This window comes from Zootoca vivipara, chromosome 1, assembly GCF_963506605.1.
Source record: "Zootoca vivipara chromosome 1, rZooViv1.1, whole genome shotgun sequence".
Taxonomy (NCBI): domain Eukaryota; kingdom Metazoa; phylum Chordata; class Lepidosauria; order Squamata; family Lacertidae; genus Zootoca; species Zootoca vivipara.
The window spans coordinates 80,303,684-80,329,622 of NC_083276.1; the positions used below are offsets into that span (position 1 = coordinate 80,303,684).

The 25,939-nt window shown below is 43.2% G+C and overlaps 2 protein-coding genes across 10 annotated transcripts; one reads left to right on the top strand and one right to left on the bottom strand.

Annotated features, from left to right (window-relative positions):
• Window positions 1-36: 36 nt before the first annotated feature.
• Window positions 37-12,665, bottom strand: TMEM138 (transmembrane protein 138). Of its 6 annotated transcripts, XM_060277044.1 has the most exons (6): window positions 12,579-12,665; window positions 9,254-9,344; window positions 7,116-7,381; window positions 5,609-5,780; window positions 1,834-1,909; window positions 37-1,607 (listed from the first exon to the last, which is right to left on the bottom strand). In XM_060277044.1, the coding sequence occupies exons 3-6, from the start codon at window positions 7,241-7,243 to the stop codon at window positions 1,495-1,497; spliced, it is 489 nt and encodes a 162-aa protein (XP_060133027.1). In that variant the 5' UTR covers window positions 7,244-7,381; window positions 9,254-9,344; window positions 12,579-12,665; the 3' UTR covers window positions 37-1,494. The 6 variants fall into 6 exon arrangements, with proteins under 6 accessions (XP_060133027.1, XP_060133037.1, XP_034979730.1 ...); XM_060277054.1 differs by lacking the exons at window positions 9,254-9,344; window positions 12,579-12,665 and adding an exon at window positions 9,159-9,195; XM_035123839.2 differs by lacking the exons at window positions 9,254-9,344; window positions 12,579-12,665 and adding an exon at window positions 8,831-9,130.
• An 87-nt stretch (window positions 12,666-12,752) lies between these two features.
• On the top strand, window positions 12,753-25,021 carry LOC118089248 (lysosomal membrane ascorbate-dependent ferrireductase CYB561A3). Of its 4 annotated transcripts, none has more exons than XM_035123759.2 (6): window positions 12,753-13,062; window positions 17,081-17,287; window positions 17,579-17,787; window positions 19,329-19,483; window positions 20,144-20,300; window positions 23,109-25,021. In XM_035123759.2, exons 1-6 carry the CDS (start codon window positions 12,978-12,980, stop codon window positions 23,130-23,132), a joined length of 837 nt encoding a protein of 278 aa, XP_034979650.1. In that variant the 5' UTR covers window positions 12,753-12,977; the 3' UTR covers window positions 23,133-25,021. The 4 variants fall into 4 exon arrangements, with proteins under 4 accessions (XP_034979650.1, XP_034979658.1, XP_034979675.1 ...); XM_035123767.2 differs by lacking the exon at window positions 12,753-13,062 and adding an exon at window positions 13,402-13,544; XM_035123784.2 differs by lacking the exon at window positions 12,753-13,062 and adding an exon at window positions 13,554-13,758.
• Window positions 25,022-25,939: the final 918 nt, after the last annotated feature.

Below are 25,939 nucleotides of genomic sequence, written 5' to 3' on the forward strand. Positions count from 1 at the left end.
CGCAGCGTTCGCGGAGGCAGAAAGGTCTGGGTGGTCGGCTAAGCGCTCCCTCGCTCGCTCGCAACCAGCACGTTAGACCGAATGGACACAGAGCGGAGCCTCTTTGTGCCGGAAGACCCGTTAGAAAGGCAAAAAGCTCCATTCGATACCGAATATCGAACCGCGTCTCTTTGGGGCGGAGGGCCAGATTCCGAGCGGAGACAGCGTCACCTCGTCTCCATGGTAACCCATGAATTCTCTCGTTCTCTCGCCTACTGACAAGGAGCGACACCTATTTCTTTGCTTGTTGTGTAACGGCCCCAGTTTTTCTTCCGCCCTTTCCTTACACGCACATTTTTATTTTAGATTTCACAAGTGCTTTTTTATCAGGAAGTGGAGACAACATACACACACGCACATCATACAAAGCACCTCGGATTGCTCAGTTCACATGGCCCAAATGGCACCTAGCTCGTATAGCTCCGAAAATCCACTCGCAAATCTACCACTTAACAAGTTACCCAGCATCACATCCTGCCCTCGAAAGCATTTTTATTATTCTATCAAAGGCCCACAGCTTTCCACAATTAATTCTACTGTTAGGAGTCTTGCCCCACATTTTAGAGTACAGGTACAGTACAAGATTTCCTGGGTATTGCGCTTTAGGAACAAGCTGTTCCCCCTCAGTGTTTATTTTTTCTGTGAATTTCATTACCTTACTCTAAACCACACGCATGCCCAGCCTAACGAAAACATCCATTTCTTTCCTATTGGCATGTTACTAAATTATATGGTTTATTTTTAATACCTCAACAGCACAACCCAGAGAACTGGTGGTAATAATCAAGCCTTGGAATGGAAAGAACACCCTTTTATTACCACACACCAGAGGAAAAACAATAAAGCAAGATCACCACTCTATGGTTTCTGAAAAAGAGCCAATTTATTTTCTCACCATTTACAGTATAAAAATGAAAGTACAAAAGGGGAATCTAACAAGTCAATGAGAGTACATTTGCTCAGGCTGAATACTGCAAAGCCAAACCATAGTCTTTATGCCTTGTCACACTGTCAGAGGTACTAGTGAAGGCAGGAATCCTTTTCTGTCACGGGGAGTTTAGGGCATGGAAATATTCTCAAGGAGGAAAATGCAGCATTGCTACTCAGTGGGAGTTCTCAGCCAAATCTGTTTGGCACTTCAAATCGTTCCTCAGTAAGGCTGCAGCCAAATCCAGAGTGCAGTTTGCTGAACTGAAAGGAGGATTGTGGAGTGCTTGGAGACTGAGAAGCATATAGTAGCAAGCAGGGTATCCACAAAAGAGCAGTTTCATTTATGGGAGCCTAATGTGCACGAATGTAGGAAAGGGATGAAGTCATTTGATCACATGAGATTTAGAACTTGACTGTAGGAGACAATTGTAGTGGGAGGAGGGGAACTTGCTGCAAGATATTGGTAAAATCTCTGTGGACATTCTAGCAAGCTGGCCTCTGCTCCAAATGATTCAGAAGCAGCTGTCAACTGTGCGCTTGTGCAAACTCTTTCCGTAGCCAAAGAGAGTCCTGGTAGAAACGGGGATCTCCCAACTGCACAGCCGTCCTCTTATAGAAGTAGTAGTACAGCACAGCCACTGCAACCAATCAGAAATAAGTCACAAGCCAGCAAGGTCAACATCTGTATCAACTTTACTGGTTTTCTTACATTCAGCTTCACCATTATCCCCCTAGCTACACTCCCCCTGCTCCCTGTCCCATCTACTTTCTGTGGGGAAGCACAGATGGAACCAGCCTCATTGATACATTTTTAAGCTTTGCTCAGCCGTCATGACACACGGGAGAAATGAAACAGCCTCATACCCATTCTCTGGAAAACAAAAAGAGTCTGCAGCCCATCTGTCCACACAAAATAGTTGGAATTTTTCCAGCGGAGGTTCTGTGGGAAAGAAATGTATGAAACATTAAAGGCAGAAAATAGACTGTTCTTCCCAGAACAACACAAAACAATACCAACCATCCTTTCTGAATTTCTTCAGTGCCCCATCTTTCTACCAAATTTCTTCAGAAACATGGCTCCAATTTTCCTACTCCCAATAATTTTTTTATATATTTGGGAAGCAGCAACATTCCTAACACCTCCTCTTGAAAGTTCAGAGATTACTACAATCTCAAATAAACATTCTAGAAACCATGCAACAATCCAGGACAATAAAGAAGGCCTGTGGTATCCCATTGATTGGTGTGCCCCCTTCCTATATCCCACTCAAGAAAGCTTCCACATTTTTCCCAAGTATGGTAAACCAGGACATGCGCAATTGTATCTATAAAAATATTTTCACAGATAAAATAAAAACCAAAAGTTGATCCACATTAAAATTAGACACAATATTTGTTGAGCTTGTTGGGGAAACAGAGTAATGATGTTAGTTCCACTAGAGAGTTTCCAAAACTCATGTTCCCAGTCATAATAAGCTACTCCCAGTCTTTCTTAACAGTTAAGCAACCAGACACCACATGGGATGGATGCCAGCACTAGGAGCAGCTCAGGGAGCAAAGAAAGGTTAATCGGATCAGCAGATTTATACAGAACAACCAGACCTATTCTAGCTCTCAACAACTGATCACAGAAAATCCTCTTAAATCCTCCTGCCTCACCAAGCAAGGTTTAGGAAAGCAGTAGTACCCAACTTTCAAGCTAGATTGGTTCATCTAACTTCAAAGATGAGATATTAATTCCCTAAATAACAGATGACAAGATACTGGGACTTAATTACATTATATACCATTTTGTCCAGTGTATTCTAGGTAGGTTTACCATTTACAAATAATGGTGTGCAATCTTATAAGAAAGAGTAAAAAAAGGAATAGGGAATGAAAAGGAAAATAGGCACATTGAGTTATTCAAAATGGAAATAAATCTTTTGTTAGACTCCGTAAAGCACTCACTCATCTAAAGAGAGCCACAAAATTCCATAGTGAGGTACTAGATTATTGAGGCTGTAGAAATGAGAAGGTTTTTGCCTTCAATGCAGCGAATTCATATCAATGCAAGCACTGCTTTGGGATCTAAACATTCTATTCCAAGAAGCCAAGGGTGCTGTACCACGAACTTTTATGACTCTTTGGCAATACAGTGGTACCTCGACAACCGAACGATTCGACTTCTGAAGGTTTCGACTTCCGAAGTCAACAACCCCAGAAGTCTTTTCACCCTGTGCGCAGTCGGCGCATGCGCAGAAGCACCGCTTCAACAACCGAAGACTTCGACTTTCGAAAACGGCCACGGAACAGATCGTCTTCGTAAGTCGAGGTACCACTGTATAGCCCATCATCAATGGTAAGTCATTGCATGTCAATGACACCTGTTCATTGTAGTTGTTTGCTCCACTGAACTAAACTTGGACTGAATTGAAATATGTATCTTTCAGTTAGGCAACTGGATAGCAAGACACAAAGAACCAGGAATAAGGACCTAGTTTTTAAATCACAACATTTGTTGATATTTGAAAAGTAAATCACACACATTACAGATTATTGTGACAACAGCAAAAAAGCTGAGTGTCAAACAGAAAATAAAGTTTGATCAACTAAAAGCTCATAGACCAAATATACTTCCTGGCCACTGTTCCAAGACAACTTCTGCACAGCTTCCTGACGCTTCCAAATACCCTGGAAACCTACAAATCTTTTGTCCCAAATGCTTCTGTCCTCCTTCCCTTTAATTACCCAAATTACAGTGACCTCTGTTAAACTTCACAAATCTGTCTAGGAAAAAAGGTGAATGAAATAACAGTCATTAAAGCTCAAGATATGTGATATAGGACAAATGCCCAGGCACAGTGCCTAGAAGGACAAGACAAACCTAGGAGATAACTACAGATCCGAGCAAATAAAGCCAGAACAAAGAATATATTGCTCATTCTATGAGATTTCAATGATCCAATAGGCTCACCCCAATCAACTAATAGCATAGCAAGATTAGTAGCAAGCATATAACATTTCAACCAGACTTCATTAGGACTATACTAACGCCAGTACTGAACAAATTAGTGAGACACATTCCAATACTCCATTTGTGTCCATAGCTGCAGCTGCAAATCAGCATGGGTAGTCATGTATGGCCACCTTTGACAAAACTGCAGATAAAGTTTGGAAGTCTGTTATAAGAATCAAAATATAAATTTTCTTGTTGGCTCTTTTGAAAAAGACACCAGCCTTCCTTATTGTTGGGATTGTTTATTTGTTTTTGCTTCTTAAATAAGAAAGAGTCAAAAGATTAAGAAGAGATTATGCTGTAAGCATATTGAGCAGTGTAAAGGGATACAAAGTCTATACGTTACATTGAAAAGATGTGAAGACAGCATGAAGGTGAAATGTGTTGGTGCATGAAGCAACGAGAAACCAAGAAATTGGGTGGTGGTGGGAATCTGAAGGAGGACCTGTTGCCTACACAGCTTCCAAATCATAAAAGTGCCAGTAAACCAAGTCAAACAACAGTTAATAACCACTCAGCTTACACATAATCACATGTACACAACAAGCTTGCCCTCAGTAAAGACCATAAGAGGGCAACTGTGATGGAGGATGCAATCATTAACTTAGGGTGCTTTGTGTGATTTGCTATCATATGAATACAGTACATATTAACAAAATGTACAATAGACCACTTAAATGACAACTTAGGCAATTATTGCAAGGCCAATCATTTTTCATGGATCTCAGACACAGATATCTAAAAATAAATTAATGTGAGCAGAAGTCAGTGTAACAAGATGTCCGATGAAAACAAGAATAATGCAGCACACTGTAAATTATGCTCATCAAGAACAAAAGTATGCTTGTTCAAAAAGATATTAGAAAAAGAAGTGATTGGTATGTATGCAGGAAGTCCAGGGTGTGATGGTGAAGAATGAAGGACAGCTGAGAAAAACAGAACTGCCCGAAGGGGGAAACTGGTCAAAGAATACTGGTCAAAGAATACTGTAAGGCCTCCTGTATCCAGCTAACCATATCAATAGGAAATTCTAGCTTTATACTGACAAGATTCTGAAAGGTTGGAAGGTGAATTAACATGCCAAGCCACAAGTATATATTGCGTTATAACAGTTGCAACAGCTAGGACCCCTTCCACTTTATCCTGTTTCATCAGACAAGCTTTTAAATGTCTTAAATACTATTTGGTTTATCTAATCAACCTCCTTCCCAGGTCTTTATTCCTGGGAACTCCTCAGCCAACTCAATGAGACAGCTACTGTTCTACAAATTCTGCACACATTATTTATCACACAGAAGTTGGTACAAAAACCTGAGCTCCTTTTAAAAATATAATGGGTGTTGAACTTTAGAAATGCACAGGTGGTGTTTGCAAGGGATTCCTAGGGTTCTATCTCTTCCACAGCTACCTGTCCTAACCTAACCTCTTAGTTTCTTCTATTCATCCCTGCTCTTGCACAAATTTCTTCCATTTACCATACTGCTTTTGTGTTACATCCAGACCTCCATATTAAAAAAACTACAGTGCTAAACCTGGGGGGAGCATAAAATAAAGTTTGTTTCAATGTGTTTTCTTTGCTTGCACAATAACTCCTATATTCAGAATTTTGGCTTCCTTGATAACAATCCTCTCCTGCCTTACCATGACCCAGATGTGGAAGGATATGCTCAAAGCAAGGTATGCTGCTGACAGGACAATGGTCCCTTTAAATTTCTGGAACAGAAGATTAACCAGGCCAGCCTGGAAGACGAAGGTATTGAAGAACATGAGGAAGATGATGATGACATTGAAGAGGATGGCAATATCCTGAATGCTGTAAGACAGACAGACATTTTAATGAGAAAGAGATTGATGGATACCTTATACACAGAGGTGTACCTAGGCTCCTTTGCATCATACACACACCCTGGTCCCTTTCATGATTGCATTTCTCCACCGAAGCACCCACAGGAACCTGCATGCTTTGCCCAGCCACCCATAGTATTGGAAGAGCGGCCCAGGGAGCACACGAACAGGAGAGCAGGTTCCTAGCCACTCCAAGCCAGAGTGGAGAGGCACAATTTTTGTCCACAGACCCCAGGCCTGCACCCTTGGCAGGGGCCCACCTAACCAACTTCTAGATACACCCCTGCTTGTGGCTCTCCAAGTGCTACTGGACACCAGCTCCCCACCACCACCCATGGTCAGAGATAATGGGAGTTGTGGTCCATCAACTTTTGGAGGGCCACAGGCTCCCGACAATTGTGGCTAAAGCCTAGTACTTGGAGAACAAAAAGCACATTAACATAGCTGCAGAATTTTCACTGTCCATGCTGCCAACTGAGACGTTAGTGCACCAATTGCAGAGGAAAGGGAACCCCAAAACCCTTGCTAGAAGATTACAATGGAAATAATACCTGCTGCAGCTACCTCTATTTCGCCCCTGCTCATCACTCATTGGTGTAGAAGAACTTTATGTAATGGTAATTGAGCTAACAGCTGCTAATACCCACAGAGAAAAGATAGAATGAATGGATTATAATAGCACCACCCTTTTAAAAATATCATTCAACACAATACAGCCTATTAACTGCTGATGTTTCAGGAGTAGGGTAAGTATAATAATTTTCTTAGTATCTTTTATTCTACTTCATTGCTCCATTCATCTCTTCTCTGGCACTCTCTTCTTCCTGTTTTCCTGAATGAGAGTGTCCCAAGAAGAGTAGAAACAAACAGAAAGTGCATTTCTGTGCATGTTTACTCAAAAAAGTTCCACTGTGTTCAATGTGGCAGATTCTGTGCAATCCTAAACACATTTACTACGGATCAAGTCCCATTGTATACATAAAGGTTTAAGCTGCAATTCTATGCACACTTACACAACAGTAAGCATGACTGAAAACAATGGGACTTCCTTTGGAGTCAACGAAATATAAAAGATTGCACTGTTGCTCCTGAGTAGACATACTAACCATCTCTTCTCCATTCCAAATCACTTATTCCAGCACTAGTCTACAGTTCTATCCAAGGACCTGAAGAATAACCATGTTTTTGATCCCTACAGCTTATTTAAGATCTCATAGCACTGTTGAGCATCTTTTCAGAAACAAATGTATACAAGTCCTTAAAAAAAACCAGTGACAAGCACCCACTGTTGTGCCATACTCACATGAAAAGCACAAGCTGGATGACGGGCGCCATGCGCAGCAACTCCGAGAAAGAGTTGACAAAGAGGTCATAGAACAGCAGTAGGAACTGCAAGGAAAGCACCAGGCTATAGTTGCTGGTTTGGAGCATCTTCCTTGCCTCGAGCCGTGGGACCTCAGTGCCTGCATCCCAGATGAGAGGGACACCTCATGCTCACACCACAGAGGGATACAAACGTTTTCCTCCAGCGTAATCACTCATAGCTCCCTTTGGGCAGAGACCTCAAACCTGCAGAAACACCAGGTGGGGGAAAAGAGGGAGAATAAGGTGAGCAACACTTGCAATAATAGTGAAAAAGAGGCAAGTCTCAGGGGGGGGGGCGGGCAGGGCGGGGGGCATCACAAATCTGGAGCACACCACACACAGTCTAGTACTAGAGAGCAAAGATAAACCAGTCAGAAATACAAACAATGAATAAGAATCCCTTTGTCGAAGTAAGACTGGATGCCCCATTAACTGCTCTTGCCTAGCACTGTTCTTAACACCTTTTGGTGATCTAAGAACTTTACTCTTGCTGCCCCTCCGTGGCTTTTCTCCTATTTCTACACAGGGGAAAGCAAAGCACGAGGGTGGGTGGCGAGGGCTGACTGGTCACAGCCATCGCCATGGAGCTGGAAAAGGCGCTTTTTCTTCCAGGGCAACGCGGATCAAGCGCCACGGACCTCATCTCGTTGGTGATCAAGGTTTCGATCCAGGTACACGCGATCTCGTTCCGTGGGCTCCCAAGTGCCCTTGACCTCACGCTTCCCGTGTTAAGCAACAGGGCAGGGCAGGTCGCCGAGAGAAAGGCCAGGTCGCCGCTCCTGCTCGCGCTCTTTGCTCCCGGCCCTCACCTGGCGCCGCCGTTGCCCGTCCCCATAGAGACGGCGCAGCCGCTCAGTAGAGCGTAGGAGGCAGACTGACCCGGAAGCTGCCGCGCTTGCGATCGCAGTCACAGAGTTGTAAATGACAGAGCGGACGGAGAATTTCGTGCCCGGATAGGAAACTTCCGCCCTGCCTCTGGAAACCATTTATAAAGTCGTCCACGGGGCGGAAGTGAATGCATCTGGGAGAAACCCGTGATTCTACAGCGGCATAGAGGGGACTACATTTTTGATGCTTTGTTTTTGTTTTGTTTTTAAAAATTAAAACATGGACCAGCACACTCGGATCACATTTCATCATCTCTAAATTGTGTGTGTCGGGGTTTGTGGCTTGGAGAGCTGCATATAACAGCCCTACAAGGACACTATTAATGGTGCAGCTCAGAAGTAGCACGAACGTTTGCATTTGCAGGTTACAATGTTACAGTAGTCTAGTTCATTTGCCTCTTCATCCAACCTCATCCACTAAACTCCGTAGACTCCACGCTACACTCGCAAATGTTTACAAGGGTGTGCGCGCGCCTCTTTCACCTGATACAAGACCCGAGTTAGAAAGATTATAGACTCCTCTCTTGGCTGCTACTTTTTGCTCGTTATGTGGGCACGGGCACCTGCTTCCCAACTATATCTAAAGTAAAATCTTCAATTTCTCCTTTGATTTCTATGAGCAGCTGAAATTCTGCGTGCAGACGACCACCGCTGGCGCTCTATTTCTCTATCTGTATGATACCTGGCGCGGAGGGCGTGGTCCCCTCCCCCTTTATTTACCCTTTGCCGCTAATTTGGCTTTTGAGCTTTTCTGGTGGATTATTACCACTTCGGTGCGAAAGAAATAATTCTCCCCTTCCTTTCTTCCTTCCCTTCGGTCTCCTTCAGCGCATTAAACTGGAACTTCCAGCAGCTGGAGCGGCATTCCACCATTTGATGAAATCAATCCGTGTTTACTGCCTCAATTTTAAAAATGCAGGCAGTCGTTCCAGTGGAATCAGACCACCGGAAATCTATTTTTGTTTTGATATCACAGCTACAGAGCGAAATCCTGCAGGGCGATTTCAGCAGATTAAGGAGCACCTAACGCCGCTGCCAGTCTACAATAATAACTTACTGGCGTGGAACAGGGAGTTATAGAAAAGGTTGCCAACCTGACAAAGCTCCTCCTTTGCCTTCAGCTCTTGCTGTGTGACAGTCAAAACTTCGTCACGTGACGCGTTTCCTATTAATACACCTGTATACATACCTGCAATATACCTATACCAGCTCAGTGGAATTTGCTACCAAGGAGTGTGGTGGAGTCTCCTTCTTTGGAGGTCTTTAAGCAGAGGCTTCCCCTTCATGGATCAATGCCTTGTCGTGGCGAAGGGGCTTGAATAACTCAGAGAAGCTATGAGCTATGCCATGCAGGGCCACCCAAGATGGACAGGTCATAGTGGAGAGTTTTGACTAAACGTGATCCACCTGGAGAAGGAACTGGCAAGCCACTCCAGTATCCCTGCCAAGAAAACTCCATGGACAAAGACAACAGGCATATAAAAGTTATGACGCTGGAAGATGAGCCCCTCAGGTCGGAAGGCGTCCAACATGCTACTGAGGAAGAGCGGAGGACAAGTACAAGTAGATTCAGAGCTGATGAAGCGGCTGGGCCAAAGCCGAAAGGACGCTCAGTTGCGGATATGCCTGGAAGCGAAAGGAAAGTCCGATGCTGTAAAGAAAAATATTGCATAGGAACCTGGAATGTAAGAACCATGAGTGGAGGTAAGCTGGATGTGGTCAAAAATGAGATGACAAGAATAAATATCGACATCCTGGGCATCAGTGAACTAAAATGGAAGGGAATGGGCGAATTCAGTTCGGGTGACTATCATATCTACTACTGTGGGCAAGAATCCTGTAGCAGAAATGGAGTGGCCCTCATAGTCAACAAAAGAGTGGCAAAAGCTGTAATGGGATGCAATCTCAAAAATGACAGAATGATCTCGATACGAATCCAAGGCAGACCTTTTAACATCACAGTAATCCAAGTTTATGCACCAACTACTGGTGCTGAAGAAAGTGAAATTGACCAATTCTATGAAGACCTACAACAACTTCTAGAAATGACACCAAAGAAGGATGTTCTTCTCATTACAGGGGATTGGAATGCTAAAGTAGGGAATCAAGAGATAAAAGGAACAACTGGCAAGTTTGGCCTTGGAGTTCAAAATGAAGCAGGGCAAAGGCTAATAGAGTTCTGTCAAGAGAACAAGCTGGTCATCACAAACACTCTCTTCCAACAACACAAGAGACGACTCTACACATGGATATCACCAAATGGGCAGCATCGAAATCAGATTGATTATATTCTCTGCAGCCAAAGATGGAGAAGCTCTATACAGTCAGCAAAAACAAGACCTGGAGCTGACTGTAACTCAGATCATCAGCTTCTTATAGCAAAATTCCAGCTTAAACTGAAGAAAGTAGGAAAAACCACTGGGCCAGTAAGATACAATCTGAATCAAATCCCTTATGAATACACAGTGGAAGTGAGGAACAGGTTTAAGGATTTAGATTTGGTGGACAGAGTGCCTGAAGAACTATGGATGGAGGCTCGTAACATCATACAGGAGGCAGCAACGAAAACCATCCCAAGGAAAAGGAAATGCAAGAAAGCAAAATGGCTGTCCAACGAGGCCTTACAAATAGCGGAGGAGAGGAGGCAAGCAAAATGCAAGGGAGATAGGGAAAGATACAGGAAACTGAATGCAGATTTCCAAAAAACAGCAAGGAGAGACAAGAGGGTCTTCTTAAATGAGCAATGCAAAGAAATAGAGGAAAACAATAGAATGGGGAAAACCAGAGATCTGTTCAAGAAAATTGGAGATATGAAAGGAACATTTCGTACAAAGATTACCATAATCAAGGACAAAAGTGGTAAGGACCTAACAGAAGCAGAAGACATCAAGAAGAGGTGGCAAGAATACACAGAGGAATTATACCAGAAAGATATGGAGGTCTCATACACCCCAGGTAGTGTGGTTGCTGACCTTGAGCCAGACATCTTGGAGAGTGAAGTCAAATGGGCCTTAGAAAGCATTGCTAATAACAAGGCCAGTGGAAGTGATGATATTCCAGCTGAACTATTTAAAATTTTAAAAGATGATGCTGTTAAGGTGCTACACCCAATATGCCAGCAAGTTTGGAAAACTCAGCAATGGCCAGAGGATTGGAAAAGATCAGTCTACATCCCGATTCCAAAGAAGGGCAGTGCCAAAGAATGCTCCAACTACCGCACAATTGCACTCATTTCACACGCTAGCAAGGTTATGCTTAAAATTCTACAAGGCAGGCTTAGGCAGTATGTGGACCGAGAACTCCCAGAAGTGCAAGCTGGATTTCGAAAGGGCAGAGGAACCAGAGACCAAATAGCAAACATGCGCTGGATTATGGAGAAAGCTAGAGAGTTCCAGAAAAACGTCTACTTCTGCTTCATTGACTATGCAAAAGCCTTTGACTGTGTCGACCACAGCAAACTATGGCAAGTTCTTAAAGAAATGGGAGTGCCTGATCACCTCATCTGTCTCCTGAGAAATCTCTATGTGGGACAAGAAGCTACAGTTAGAACTGGATATGGAACAACTGATTGGTTCAAAATTGGGAAAGGAGTACGACAAGGTTGTATATTGTCTCCCTGCTTATTTAACTTATATGCAGAATTCATCATGCGAAAGGCTGGACTAGATGAATCCCAAGCCGGAATTAAGATTGCCGGAAGAAATATCAACAACCTCAGATATGCAGATGACACAACCTTGATGGCAGAAAGCGAGGAGGAATTAAAGAACCTTTTAATGAGGGTGAAAGAGGAGAGCGCAAAATATGGTCTGAAGCTCAACATCAAAAAAACCAAGATCATGGCCACTGGTCCCATCACCTCCTGGCAAATAGAAGGGGAAGAAATGGAGGCAGTGAGAGATTTTACTTTCTTGGGCTCCTTGATCACTGCAGATGGTGACAGCAGTCACGAAATTAAAAGACGCCTGCTTCTTGGGAGAAAAGCAATGACAAACCTAGACAGCATCTTAAAAAGCAGAGACATCACTTTGCCGACAAAGGTCCGTATAGTTAAAGCTATGGTTTTCCCAGTAGCGATGTATGGAAGTGAGAGCTGGACCATAAAGAAGGCTGATCGTCGAAGAATTGACGCTTTTGAATTATGGTGCTGGAGGAGACTCTTGAGAGTCCCATGGACTGCTAGAAGATCAAACCTATCCATTCTTAAGGGAATCAGCCCTGAGTGCTCCCTGGAAGGACAGATCGTGAAGCTGAGGCTCCAATACTTTGGCCACCTCATGAGAAGAGAAGAATCCTTGGAAAAGACCCTGATGTTGGGAAAGATTGAGGGCACTAGGAGAAGGGGACGACAGAGGACAAGATGGTTGGACAGTGTTCTCGAAACTACGAACATGAGTTTGACCAAACTGCGGGAGGCAGTGCAAGACAGGAGTGCCTGGCGTGCTATGGTCCATGGGGTCACGAAGAGTCGGACACGACTAAACGACTAAACAACAACAAAGCAGAGGCTTGACAGGCATATGTCAAGAATGCTTTGATGGTGTTTCCTGCTTGGCAGGGGGTTGGACTGGATGGCCCTTGTGGTCTCTTCCAACTCTATGATTCTAATTTGCCGGGCACTTAGGCACCCAGGAAGTCCTTCATCTCTTTGACGCAAGGGAAAACAGTAATGACGGGTGCACCTAGGTACATTGCAAAGGCAGAAGCAAACGAAGAGGCTTGTAAAGCATCCTTGAATTAGAACTTTCCCGGCTCGATTCCCCGCTGTGTTCATGCCGAGCAATATACTGTACAGTACTGTACAGATCTTGCCAAGAAAACTACATTTCCCAGAAACCTGTCGTGGCTGGGGCGATAGCTGGGCAGCGCCATAAACTGCGCCTAGACTCGGTGGGTCTTGCGTGCCTCCTGTCATGAGCAGAGACGATGGAGCTGAAGGGGACCAGGAGCTTTGGAACTACTTTTCCCGGCGCTCCCCGCGACTCAGGCGGAAGCGAGGTGTGAGCTCTTGCTTGTATTTCTCGGTTCTTCGGGTGCGTGGCCGCAGCTGGGTCGCGAAAGCAAACCTTGATCCTTGTGTACGCGCAATCCCTCTTGCGGTTGTTCCCAGGCGCTTCCCTGCAAGGGGCGATCACGCTACCCATTTATACGTTATGCCATCTAGCAAGTGTAACTTCCTTATTGCTCCTCATAGTTGCTTTAATGGCGCGGTCGGGGGTGTGCATTGGGCAGCAGAACCTGCAGTGCTTGAAACTCCTTGCAAGTTGCTCTCTGGAACTGCTGTGGGTTCAGCTTCGCTCGACAGCCTGGATCCAATAGATGTTTCGTGTGCTAGTTGAACAGAGATTCGATCGGGGATCCTGCAGCCCTGCAGGTGCTTCTGGACTCCAGCTCCCATCAGCCTCATCCACAAGGGGGAGGTGGCCTGGGTGATGGAAGTTGTAGTATCTGGAGAGCAGCAGGTGCCCCAGTTGTGCAAGGTAACTGTACTGTAAGTTGCTTACGAAGGCTGTTGCCGCAGCAAACCAATTTATCGCTTAAATGCCAGCAGCTTTCTTGCGGCAGAGCACTGGACGTCATGGGACTTTGTGCTTTATTGTTAACTTTATGAGGCTGGAGTTGGTTCCTTGTTCAGCACGCATGAGGGAGCAGCCTGAATGTGGAACTGACGTTTGCACACTTCTGCGCCTCGCGGTAAGCTGTCGGCAGCCGCGTTTCACCGCCAGCGCCGCGCCACCCCGAGAGACTGCCAGCTATAAGTAGTGCCAGCTTAGCATTCTCTCCCATCCAAGGTTTTTTTTTCTTCCATTGGCTGCCGTTATGTTCATTAAACCGAGCGACGGTGAAATTCAAAGCTAAAAGACGGGGTAGTTTGTCACAAGTTAAATCTGTTCACCAGTCGATGCCAGAAATGATTCTAACTTAAATATCGACCCACAAGTGCTTAAAGTCCTCCGTCTCTTTGGAAGCAAAGGAAAGCAAAAGCAGCAAGCACCTGGTGCGATTTTCAAAAGGAGCTATTTTGCCTGGTAGTGCATCAGTGTTTATTAGTTCTTGTTGCAGTGGCCATTTTCTGCTCTTCCGTTTGACCCTGCTGATACTTACGGTAGCAGTAAAGCTATGAGACTGTAAGTAAAAAGGTTGATCATAAAAATAAACGATTCTAGTCAGGTAGCTGGTCAAAACATGTTAGCAAAGCCATATTTTGAGTGAAACATTTCCAAAGTTGGCTGTAGTTTCTATGTATTTCTTATCTTACAACTACTAACCCTTGATGTTTACACTTCCTTTCCTAAGGGAGTTTTAATACTTTGTTCTAAATCAGGCATCCCCAAACTTCGGCCCTCCAGATGTTTTGGACTACAATTCCCATCTTCCCCTACCACTGGTCCTGTTAGCTAGGGATCATGGGAATTGTAGGCCAAAACATCTGGAGGGCCGCAGTTTGGGGGTGCCTGTTCTAAATCTATTGATGGGTTTGTGTGTGTGTGTGTGTGTGTACGTTGTTAATTAATTTGTGGGGTGAGAGAAATTCGTAAGTTCTTGGGTCCAATAAAAGTTAGAATTAATCAAGGATTGGGGAGCTAAAACTGTCGAGCACTGAACCACTGGAATATTAACAACAACAACAACAACAACAACAACAACAACAACAACAACAACAACAACAACAACAACAATTCTATACTGTCCTTCATCCAAGGATCACAGGGCAGTTTAAAATATAAAGGCACCAAAATGCATGCCATAGTAACAAACAAAAACACAGTAGTTACTCTGTGCTGGACAGCAGAGGGATGTGAGCCCCTCCTCCTTCTAGAGAGGTAGGTAGTAAGACAAAAGGCCATTTTTCAGTCGCAGTGGACTGATGTAAGCAAGAGGGAAAATAGTTTTGGGTGGGAAGCAGAGTCTATGGAGAAAAGGAGGTCACAGCACAATGTGGGCTGACAGTTTGAATCCAACGTGGCAGCAATGGTAGAAACAGCCCTCCTGAACTGTAAAACTCCTCCATATAATTGTGGGAACTGTAGTTTGTTAAGGGTGCTGTGAATTGTAGCCCAGTGAGAGGCAAGCTACAATTCCCAAGCTTATTTTGAGGAAGCCATGAGCTTTGAATGTATGGTATGGGCGTGACCCCAAACTGAACTGGCAACTTTAAACAATTTTTTGTGGGCTGTGCCCCCACAGAAATCACACAGGACACAGCTGCTTAGCAGCTTTCACTTTTGCATCAGCACATTTTCCTCTTGGTGTACATGGTGAGTTAATGGCGCAAATGTTTCAGTAGAGCTCTCCAGTTCATGAGAAGGTGCTAGTAGAAGTTGTCAGCCATCCAAACTGAGAGTCTGGCTGCAGTTAGACAAGAGACTTGTAAATAAAAAAAAAAAAGACCCTAGATTGTCATTCACTTAACTTCCAGCCCACCTTTGCACTGTGAAGAGCGATGTTTCAGTCATTGCCACGGTCTTTTAATGCGCACACTCTGCAAGCTTCTCACTTCTGTCTTGAAAGCAGAAGTTGGGGTGATCTTGTGACCGTTGTCTCCCTCCAGAACCCAGTGGTTGCAGGTGCAGCATCTGTGCAGGGCTGCTGGGTTGGTATAAAAAGTCTGTGGTTTGCACCTTTCAGTGTGGGGAAAGTTCATAAATAAAACTGAAAACTAATGTGGGGCTATTTGTTTTCATATGCAATTGGCTGCAGTGACCTTTATTTTTGTCTGAAACTCAGCTATGGCTCTTAGATCAAGTTGGATCCAGTAGTAGCCCATCTAACTTCACTTTATGAGTGCCAGTGTTGCTTACACAAGTTTGCCTTGGTCCACAGAAGAGCCTTGGATATCAGAGTTGGACATAACACATGGTATCTGCTGCCTAACTAGATTTAACTAAATTTGAGTTGCATCCTGCCAGATCATATGATTAATTCGTTGTAGGTTCTGGTTCCTGATCAACAACTGTGGGGCTGTTTTGTTTCCCTGGAAACTTTCTCTTCAGTAACATGTGTACTCGTGTGGTGTTTCTGTGCGACTTGGCTTTGGGAATTATGGAATCATCAGTACCATTTACTTTCCAAAGGAAGTCGTTGAGCCTCCTTCTTTTAGTGGACAGGGGCTGCAGACAGTAGAAGCCCCTGCCTGCTGACACAGTTGGATATAGTCTTTGAGGTGTGTTATCCCATTGGACAAGCTGCTGGTAACTGCTGACCTTGACTTTTGAGAGAATAGTGGTTAGAATGTGAATTGCCTGCACCAGCCTGGGGAAATTCCAGATCTACCTTCCACTTAGCTGTGAAGTTTTGATGTTTCTTTCTTTTTTTATTTTAAAATAATCTTTATTGATTAAAAATAAAAATAAAACAATACATCCAACTCTGATAAAACAAAGCAAATACACAAATAATCCATCATATAAATCCAAATATAGTTTAACCTATCTTCTACAATATTCTTAACTTATACCTTTTCATAATCACCTATATTCTTATCTTCTTATACATTTCGACTTCCCCTTCTCTTCCTTCCTGGCTTCAAATTTATAATCGTTTTTGCTGCTTTTGCTTATCTTCCTCTTGGGAACTTTACAAGATATTTGTCTTAAACCCAAGTTCCTTTATTCCAAATTTTTCCCAATTTTCTTTAAATTTTTTGTTCGAACCACCCCTTATCAAGTTTGTCAATTTGGCCAAATTGATGTAGCTGATTATTTTCTCCTGCCACTCTCTTATAGTTGGGACTTCCTGGCTTCTCCATAATTTAGCAATTAAAGTTCTTGCTGGAAGTTTTGATGTTTCATGGTCTGTGGTGGTCATACTATTGAAATCAGTTCCTCTGACCCAGCGTCTGGGACTCCACCCTATTTTGGGTTACAAAACTATGTGACAGAAAAGCAGTTCTCTGCTGAAGGGAGGAAAGCAGAACTAGGTAGTAAGGAAAGGGAGGAGGCAAAAACATTGCTGGTGCCGGAACCAGCAGATGGTTGGAGAGCTTTTACAGCTAGCTGGTGTCTTGCCTTCTCAGGTGTGCTCCCTGTGAACAGAATGATGCCCAGAGTCTCATTCTTGCTGCTCACAACCCTACTGGGAATTCTGGGGATCTTGTGTGTGGTGTTCACAGTCTACTGGACCCAACACTGGCTTGGTGGCTTTGCCTGGGATGGTTCTTCTAAGATGTTTAACTGGCATCCAGTTTTCATGGTAACAGGCATGTTGGTCTTGACTGGTGCAGGTAAGTGAAAAGAGGATCCAATCCTTTTCTGATTTCCCCTCCTCCTGCCCCAGTATCAGAGCCGATATTAACATCCTATATCCTTTTAAGTGTGTTTGTGGGAAGGGGGGGGGGTTGTTTTATTATGTATTTTGTGTTTTTATCTTATGTGAACCACCATCATCGGATGAAGGGCAGTATACGAAACAAGCAAACCTGGGCTAATCAGTGACTTGGCTATTTTGGGGGGATGTGGGGAGGGTACCTGAGCCACCCTGGCTCTAGTGACTTCTCCCCCTTTCTCTCTTCCAGCAGTGCTAGTGTATCGCGTGCCCCTCTCTTGGTCGGGGCCCAAGCTGCCATGGAAGCTGTTGCATGCAGGATTGACCTTGGCAGCATTCATCCTAATTGTCCTGGGACTGGTGGCCGTCTTTGAATATCACAACAAACAGGGCATTGCCAACATGTACTCCCTACACAGCTGGCTAGGGCTTGGCGCTGTGCTGCTCTTCTCCTGTCAGGTGGGTAAGAACCTAAGAAGCTGTAGCTTGGTGGCAGAGCACATACTTTGCATTGGGTGTGGCGGACATTCACACCTCCAGATGTTGCTGGACGACATTTCTCATCATCCCTGAGTATTGGCCATCCTTGCTAGGGCAAATGGGAGTTGCTGCGCTGCAACATCTGAGGGCCAAATATCCCCCCACCCCTGTTTTACATGCAGAGGGTACTTGATTCAGTCCCAGTCACTTTTATGTAGGGCTGGAGCAGGGGAAAACCTGTCTGAAACCGCCGCTTTTAGTGTTTGGGAGGGATACAAAAAACTTCAGGTTTGTTGGATCTACTTTGTTTTTTGTTTGTTGGTTTTTTTTTACAAGAATCCCAAGAGCTACCAACCAGAGTTAGGTGCAAAAGACATATTTGGAATTAAATAAGGTGGTTGCTTCCTAGCACAATCTCAGCCCATGAATCCCAGTACTGGGAAAGTTGCCATTTGTAGATCTAACCTCCTTGAATTCATCGTCATACTTCTAAAAGCAAAGTATTTTGGTGTGTTGTCACCTGTGCTTTTTTTCTGGGGGGACGCAGGGATACGCATACCCCTAAACATTTTGTGAATTTAAGTTTGGCCTCATTGAGGGGCAGTATTTCAGTATGAGTAGGAAAATGAGAGTACGCCTAGGACTATGCAGAATTAGACAAAATGACAGGAAGAATTTGAATCCGGCGGGATCAGAAGTTCCTAGAAGATTGGAGTAAATATATGAACTATTTGGAAAATCAATTGTAAACAATTGAATATGCTAGTGGGACTGCAATAAGTTGTAAGGAGGACTATATGAAATATTTCAGATAAAACTCATGAAAAGTACTAGTAGTTATGGAAGTTAAAGTAATAGTGAAAAATGAAATGCAGGACTAAGTGAGAAGATTGAAAATCACTAGACGTAGTTGATGGAAGTCCAAAAAAATGTTGTATAAGATAAGATGTTATGTGGAGTTTGGAAAATGTGTGTGTGTGTGTGTGTGTGTGTGTGTGTATAAATGAGAGTAACCTTAAACTTTTTTTAAAAGAAAAAAGCACTGGTTGTCACCCACATTGCATAGAAGATATACTTTTGTCTTAAACCTGCTGCCTGACACTTCCTGTATTTTGTGAGAGTGAATAATTTGTTGTAGCCACCCTTTTCATAAATATTAGGTTTCCCCCCTCTTGGGTAATCCCCTCCCCCTCCCCCACTTAATCCCTTCACCATGTGCACATGTGGTATTAAAAGTTTGTTTCAAACATTTTATTTATTTTATTTAAAAAGTTATCTGTAAAAGCGCAGTAGATATTTGAAAAAAAAATTAACCTAAATTGTTCTCTGGTGGCTGTCTATCTCTCTCCCCCCCCAAGCTCGCCTAGCTAGATTTTAGATCATGAATATAATTAAACAAATACTTCTGCAAATCTGGTTGCCACATTACTTGTGCTCAGTCCCTGTGCAGATACCATGCTGGGCCCCTCCTCCAATATTTGTTTCTGAAAAGATCCCAATTTCTTATCTCTTCCATCCAGTGGGCCATGGGCTTTGCGTCCTTCTTGCTGCCTTGGGCTCCCACCTGGTTCCGAGCCTTGTACAAGCCCATCCATGTCTTCTTTGGCTCTGCCATCCTCCCTTTAGTTGTGGCCGCCTGCATCTCGGGCATCAATGAGAAGCTTTTCTTCAAACTGTGAGTAGCAGAACAGAGAGGGCTTGATACTGGGAGGAGGAAACAGTCCGCGCTAAAAAGACAATGGATAATATGTTGCTGGTTATTTATACTGGAGAGAGTTGGTAGTCTTCTGGGGTACAAATAATGAGGGGTGAAGAGGAAGCTGCTCAGTCTGGTCCAGATCGATAGCAGTCATTATAAAATTTGAAAGCAATGACAGCTTGTAGACCAGGAATGAGGAACATATAGTTCAGCAATATTTGGAAGGCCGCTGGTTCCCCATCCCTGTTTTAGAGGTACAGAAGGGAAATGTGTCCATGAGGCAATGGGGAACCTAAAAAGGCAGTTAAGCCGCATGTAGTAGCAGCAGCAGACAGGAATGAGGAGCTAGTGTCTGGAGGCTTGTAATGTGAAGATAATGTTCTGCTCAATAGGTCATTCTACCCGTTTCATTGACTATAAGCTGTGCTCCAGCCTCAAGCCCAAATGCATTGCTTGGGTGTCTGGGACAGCAGAATGGCTGTTGGAGCAAAGCTACATATAGTGAAAGAGATTACGTGGCTTAATATGGATTGTTGGCACTCTCCAGATATTTCCTTCTTCATGGGTCTCTGGGAAGGTGTTTGTGGTGCTATTGGCTTTTCATCAAGCATTTTTGCTTTCTGTCTGTACTTTTAGAACAAACACAACCACACCCTACTCTCAGCTTCCTGCAGAGGCATGGTTTGCCAACATATTGGGGATGCTGATCCTGGTCTTTGGACTACTGGTGTTGTTTGCCCTTGCCATGCCAGCATGGAAGCGTCCAGATGTGAATTTCCAAGATACCCAAGAGGTGGTATTATTATTATTATTAGCCTTTAAAATTTATTTATTTTACTACAACTATTTCCTGCCTATCCTTCAAGGCAGCACACAAGGTTTTCTGTCTCCCCCACTACAATTTATCCTAACAAAAGCCCTGTGAGGCAGGTTAGGCTAAGAGCGACTGGCCAGAGTCACCCACTGAGCTACATGGTTGAGAGGGAATCTGAACCTGGATCTTCTTGGTTTAGTCTAGCACTCTAGTCATAGAATCATAGAATCGTAGAGTTGGAAGAGACCACGAGGGCCATCCAGTCCAACCCCCTGCCGAGCAGGAAACACCATCAAAGCATTCTTGACATATGCCTGTCAAGCCTCTGCTTAAAGACCTCCAAAGAAGGAGACTCCACCACACTCCTTGGTAGCAAATTCCACTGCCGAACAGCTCTTACTGTCAGGAAGTTCTTCCTAATGTTTAGGTGGAATTTTATCACTACACTATATTGGCTCAAACCCACCCAAGATGTATTGTGGATTGTAATTCATGTCTGTTGAGTTTGAATGGTAGTGTGTACTAGCTTGGACAAAGTAGCAGAGGGATGGGGGAATACTTTTTTTAAAAAAAATGAAACTCTTGTTCAACTGTTGTTAGGATGAGAGCAATGTATTTTCACTGTGTACACACAAGTTTCAAGTAGATTTGGTGCATCCCAAGTTTACATGTTTTTTTCTGTCATCCGCATGATTTTATCCTCCTTCAAGTAGAAACTTGCACCACCTCCCAATAATTCAGATTTACCTGATACACAGATAATGCAGTAAGGGGGGGAAATCCAACATAAAACCACATGCTACACAAATATGAATATACTACTGTAAAGCATATATGGTGACACCCATATATGTACGTGTGTGATGATGCTTTTCTGGGTGTCATGTTTTCATCATCAACTCTACTTCTGATGACAAGGCAGTTCTCAATGGGCTTCTGGTGGGGCTGAGTATGACATCATATATGCTTTTTTCCTTTTCCTTTTTTAAAAAAAAATCTGCTGTTTTCCGCAAATCTAGTATATCAGAAAACTTGTATCTATATTTCTTTTAATGGCAGTGCACACAAGTAAGCAAATACCTGTGGAAATGCTCATAATGGACCACAGGTGTCCTTAAGTCAGAGAGGGGTTCTATAAGTACTAATGGGGAAGTACTAATTGAGGAGAGGGGGAACTATAACACATAGTATGAGTATTAGGGTGATGACTTTTTTACAACCTCATTTCCCTGTATCATAATTTGATGAGCTTTCATTAAAGATTAGATAAAATCTTACTTTCAAAGAGATTTGATTTTAAAAAAACCTCACGCAGAAAATGATTTAAAAAATTTTATTTATCAGTTTTTTGACCAATTTTTGAAGTCATTGTAAGCAGTTATAAAATTGAACCCAAGCTTTAGAGTCACATATATACAACATTATTTAGGGTCATCAAACACACAAGGAAGCTTTTTTTAGCTGCAGTAACAGTATAGACGTCGCTAGAGGACGATGTTTTGCTACCTCTCCTGTAGGTTATTTTCCCAGCATGCCCGGCGGGGTCTGCTGGCTGAGTTTTGAGGTCCCAAAAAGGGGCTTTTACCTTGCGCAGGTGTGACTTTTGTATATCCTATGTTGCTAAGAACACTCCCCATTGTGGAATGTGGTGTTGTGTCCAAATTTGATACAAAATATATATTGAATTGTTAATCCAGTTTTATGAAATGGTAGTAAAACGGCATACAAAAAAAATAAAAATGGTTTGTGCGTGACCTTTTTAAATATTTCAATGGAATATACCTAATTTTAGTCATTAATAGGCAAAAGTTCATCCATTTGTGCTACAGGAAATAATTTTTGGGAAAAAAAGAGAAAAGGTCATCACCCTAATGAGTATAGCCCATCAAGAACTGACCGATAGTATGGACAGGAGACATTAAACTTCATTAGATTATGGTTTGTGGGGTTTTTGGTTTTATTATATATATATAGAAAGAACTGAACAGTGGGGCGTGTTTATGAGATGTCATTATCGGTTAATGATAAGACATGTTCCTTGTGGATTAATTATTAGTCTGACTGGCTTTCATCCATTCTCTGTCCTCTTCCCCCATAGCCTCCGTGGGTTTATATTACAGAACATTTGTTTTGACAACACAGACATAGAATGAGACGTGTGTATAGTAGTGGAACTTATCCCTGGCAAAAGGAGCCACAGTATGGGAGCTAAATCCTAGAAATCTGGTCTGAATTTTCTCCGCAAGAGGGCTAGACTGAACATCATAAGCAATAGACAATATGTTCTGAGAGAGTTCAATATCCAAGGAAAAATTAACATATTAACAAAGACCTACATTGGCTCCCAGTACGTTTCCAAACACAATTCAAAGTGTTGGTGTTGACCTTTAAAGCCCTAAACGGCCTCGGTCCAGTATACCTGAAGGAGCGTCTCCATCCCCATCGTTTTGCCCGGACACTGAGGTCCAGCGCCAAGGGCCTTCTGGCGGTTCCCTCACTGCGAGAAGCAAAGCTACAGGGAACCAGGCAGAGGGCCTTTTCGGTAGTGGCGCCCACCCTGTGGAATGCCCTCCCATCAGATGTCAAAGAAATTTTCTGGGAAGTTTTTAATGTGTAACATTTTAATGTATTTTAATTTTCTGTTGGAAGCTGCCCAGAGTGGCTGGGGAAACCCAGCCAGACGGGCGGGGTACAATCAATCAATCAATCAATCAATCAATCAATAATAAGATAGAAAGCTTTTGGAATAAAGCTTTATTATTTACTTCTGGTGTTCTTTTTCTACAGCCCTTGCTACAGGAAGATAAATGAAACAGCAAACAGGAAGGATTGTGATCCAGACCTGTGTGGTGGCCTGTTCTCCACTGAGATCTTCAGCCGTTCTTGCTTCTGTTTTCAGTGCAAGAGTTGAAACTTTAATTGTGGCATTGAATTGTCTGGTCTTCTGGGTACTTGATTAATTCCCCCCACCCCACCCCCGGCTTGCTCTTGTTGAGTTGCTGAGCTGCTGGAAATCCAGGTATCTCTCAACAATTCATTTCTTAGTTACTATTGTGCCATTATGACAAGTTCCCAGATTTTTGTAATTCATGGACTTATTAGAAACCTAAATTATCAGATGAAATAAAGGATTCCTTCTAATTGTTTTACTGTTGGATTTACAGGTGCTTCCACACTAGGTGTTTAGTGTGGAATTGTCATGCTTCAGGCATTCACTTCTGAATGGGGCATCCATACAGTACTGACATCCATGTATTGTCCCTCCTGTGTTTTCTTGTGACTCTTGTCAGGTATTTGTATGTGTTTAAGAAAAGAAAAACAGCACAATTCTGAAGGTGTCTGCGGCCTTAGCAAATCCATCTTCTTAAAGGGTTGGAGTTTCAATGAGTGTGTCCAGATGAGGGTCTACTGCTATCAATCATGACTCTCCCATTACAGTATAAGCAGAAGTGCAACTGATTATCCACCTGTCTCTGGTGCTTTGATGCAGTGTCATTATATTTTGTCCACATGGTGGCCATGACATAACCATAGCTGCCAAGTTTTCCCTTTTCTCGCGAGGAAGCCTATTCAGCATAAGGGAAAATCCCTTTAAAAAAGGGATAACTTGGCAGCTATGGACATAACTGTATGGAAAAGGTTATATCCTTCTGTTTCTTCACCTGTCGTTTGGCTGTCACACGTCTCCTTTTCCTTACATTTTGAAGTGGGTGCTTCTTAGCACCATTTTAACTCCCTGCTTTGTGAGCCCTCCTGTGTGACTGTGTTTACACAATTAGCATAATTGCAAAAAAAACACCTTAAGTAAAAAAGAGTGCTTGCAGTTTACTTCCAAGTAAACATCGTTAGAGATCAGGCTCTATATCCCGTGGATTTCACTTGAGAATGACTAATCCCTAATTCAGTCAATTTTATAACCAGATCCAATTGGACAATCCAGCGTAGTCAGTTCAACAACCCAGCTAGAAAGCATGCTAAATTGATTCCCCGCCCCTTTCTTATTGGTTGCAGTATTTTACCACAGCACAATTGTTAATTTTTTTAATAGAACAGGGACTGGAGCAGGCATCCCCAAACTTCGGCCCTCCAGATGTTTTGGACTACAATTTCCATCTTCCCAGACCACTGCTCCCGTTAGCTAGGGATCATGGGAGTTGTAGGCCAAAACATCTGGAGGGCCGCAGTTTGGGGATGTCTGGGCTGGAGGATTGTGGCCTTGCAGGATTACTGCTGAAACCTACACCTTGGTACTTGGAAGTTAGCACTACTCTATCTTAATGCAGTTTACTAATAAAATAGCTAACTGAAGTGTGTAGGTTAAGGTAACCTCATTCTTCTTGTTGTTGTTGTTGTTTAGTCGTGTCCGACTCTTCGTGACCCCATGGACCATAGCATGCCAGGCACTCCTGTCTTCCACTGCCTCATTCTAGGGAACAATTTATTAAGGCTGAAAGCTGGTAGAAAGGAGGTGGGGTGCAGCACATGAAATGGTTTTTAAACCAGACGTACGTGGTGGCAGGCCTTAGAGAAAGGAGCAGTCATCTCCAACATGTCAGCTACCTTCCTCAGGGAAAACAACTCCCAGTGTGTTTCATACGGCAAAAAAATCTGTATGTGCAACCTTAAAACCTTTTTTTAAAAAATAGCTATTATTTATTCAAAAGGAAAGTTACACTGACCAAAATAAACGTGATCTTGAGGGGGGGGGGAAGATGTGACTTTTTCTATGCACAACTGCAAGGAGATTGCTGTGCACTTCTGCTCTTTCCCTTCTTAACAGTAAGAAAAAAGATGGAAGAAGCAATGGGAAAGCATGGGAGAATTATACTTGGCTTACATTCAGATGCCCTGTAAAACTGCATGGCGGAGGCATACCAAATACACATTAAAAGCTTCAGAGAAGGCATAATGAATACATATACTGAAAGCCTCATATGGAAGCAGCCACTGTGTGCTGTGATCTATAAGCATGGACAATCTCTCTTGCCATTCAATGTACCATTATTATCTTTCTAGTCGGAGTCATTACATCAACCCCATTCATTTTTTTCACTCATCGTTAGATTAGCTCTGTAGTTTATTTTGTATGTATATTTCTAACATAGGACTCTGGTACACCGTGGTGACTGGTAGGATAGAAAGCTAAAGATAGAGCCAGAGCCACCTTCATCTCTGCTGAGTTGTACAAGCAAAATTGAGACTAAGGCAGCCAGGACCAATCGCTGGACTGGATGCTAAAGTAGGATGGCATGCATTTGGGGGCTGACTGGGGGCAGACTGGGACTGGTGGGGCAGTGCCCTAATTCATACCTCCACTGGTGCTACACAAAGTGTTATGCCTTATTTATTTATTTTTTACTTTGTTGCAGCTACCGCCTAGTAAGAGTTCCTTAATACATCTGGGTCATCTGTCATTAGAGTCAAAGCGAGGGACACTTTGGCCTTGCTCTCACATGGGGCTACTTCTTGGTGATTCTACATTGGTAGCAGCCGATGCATAATATGTCTTGGGGTGCCTTGTCTTGTCCGCAGAATGCCCACCGCTTTTTCAAGATGTCATGCGTTTATGTTTTTATTATATCCTCCTAAATACTTCTTGTACTTAACCCAAATCAAAG

Bases quoted from the DNA above. Each gene is read 5' to 3' on its own strand.
- TMEM138 (XM_060277044.1), bottom strand. From the start codon at position 7,243: ATGCTCCAAACCAGCAACTATAGCCTGGTGCTTTCCTTGCAGTTCCTA. The intron at 5,781-7,115 runs GTGAGTATGGCA...TCTGTCTTACAG, and splicing joins ATCCAGCTTGTGCTTTTCAT to CATTCAGGATATTGCCATCC. The intron at 1,910-5,608 runs GTAAGGCAGGAG...TCTTTCCCACAG, and splicing joins CCTTCCACATCTGGGTCATG to AACCTCCGCTGGAAAAATTC.
- LOC118089248 (XM_035123759.2), top strand. From the start codon at position 12,978: ATGAGCAGAGACGATGGAGCTGAAGGGGACCAGGAGCTTTGGAACTAC. The intron at 17,288-17,578 runs GTAAGTGAAAAG...TCTCTCTTCCAG, and splicing joins GTTGGTCTTGACTGGTGCAG to CAGTGCTAGTGTATCGCGTG. The intron at 20,301-23,108 runs GTGGTATTATTA...CTTTTTCTACAG, and splicing joins ATTTCCAAGATACCCAAGAG to CCCTTGCTACAGGAAGATAA.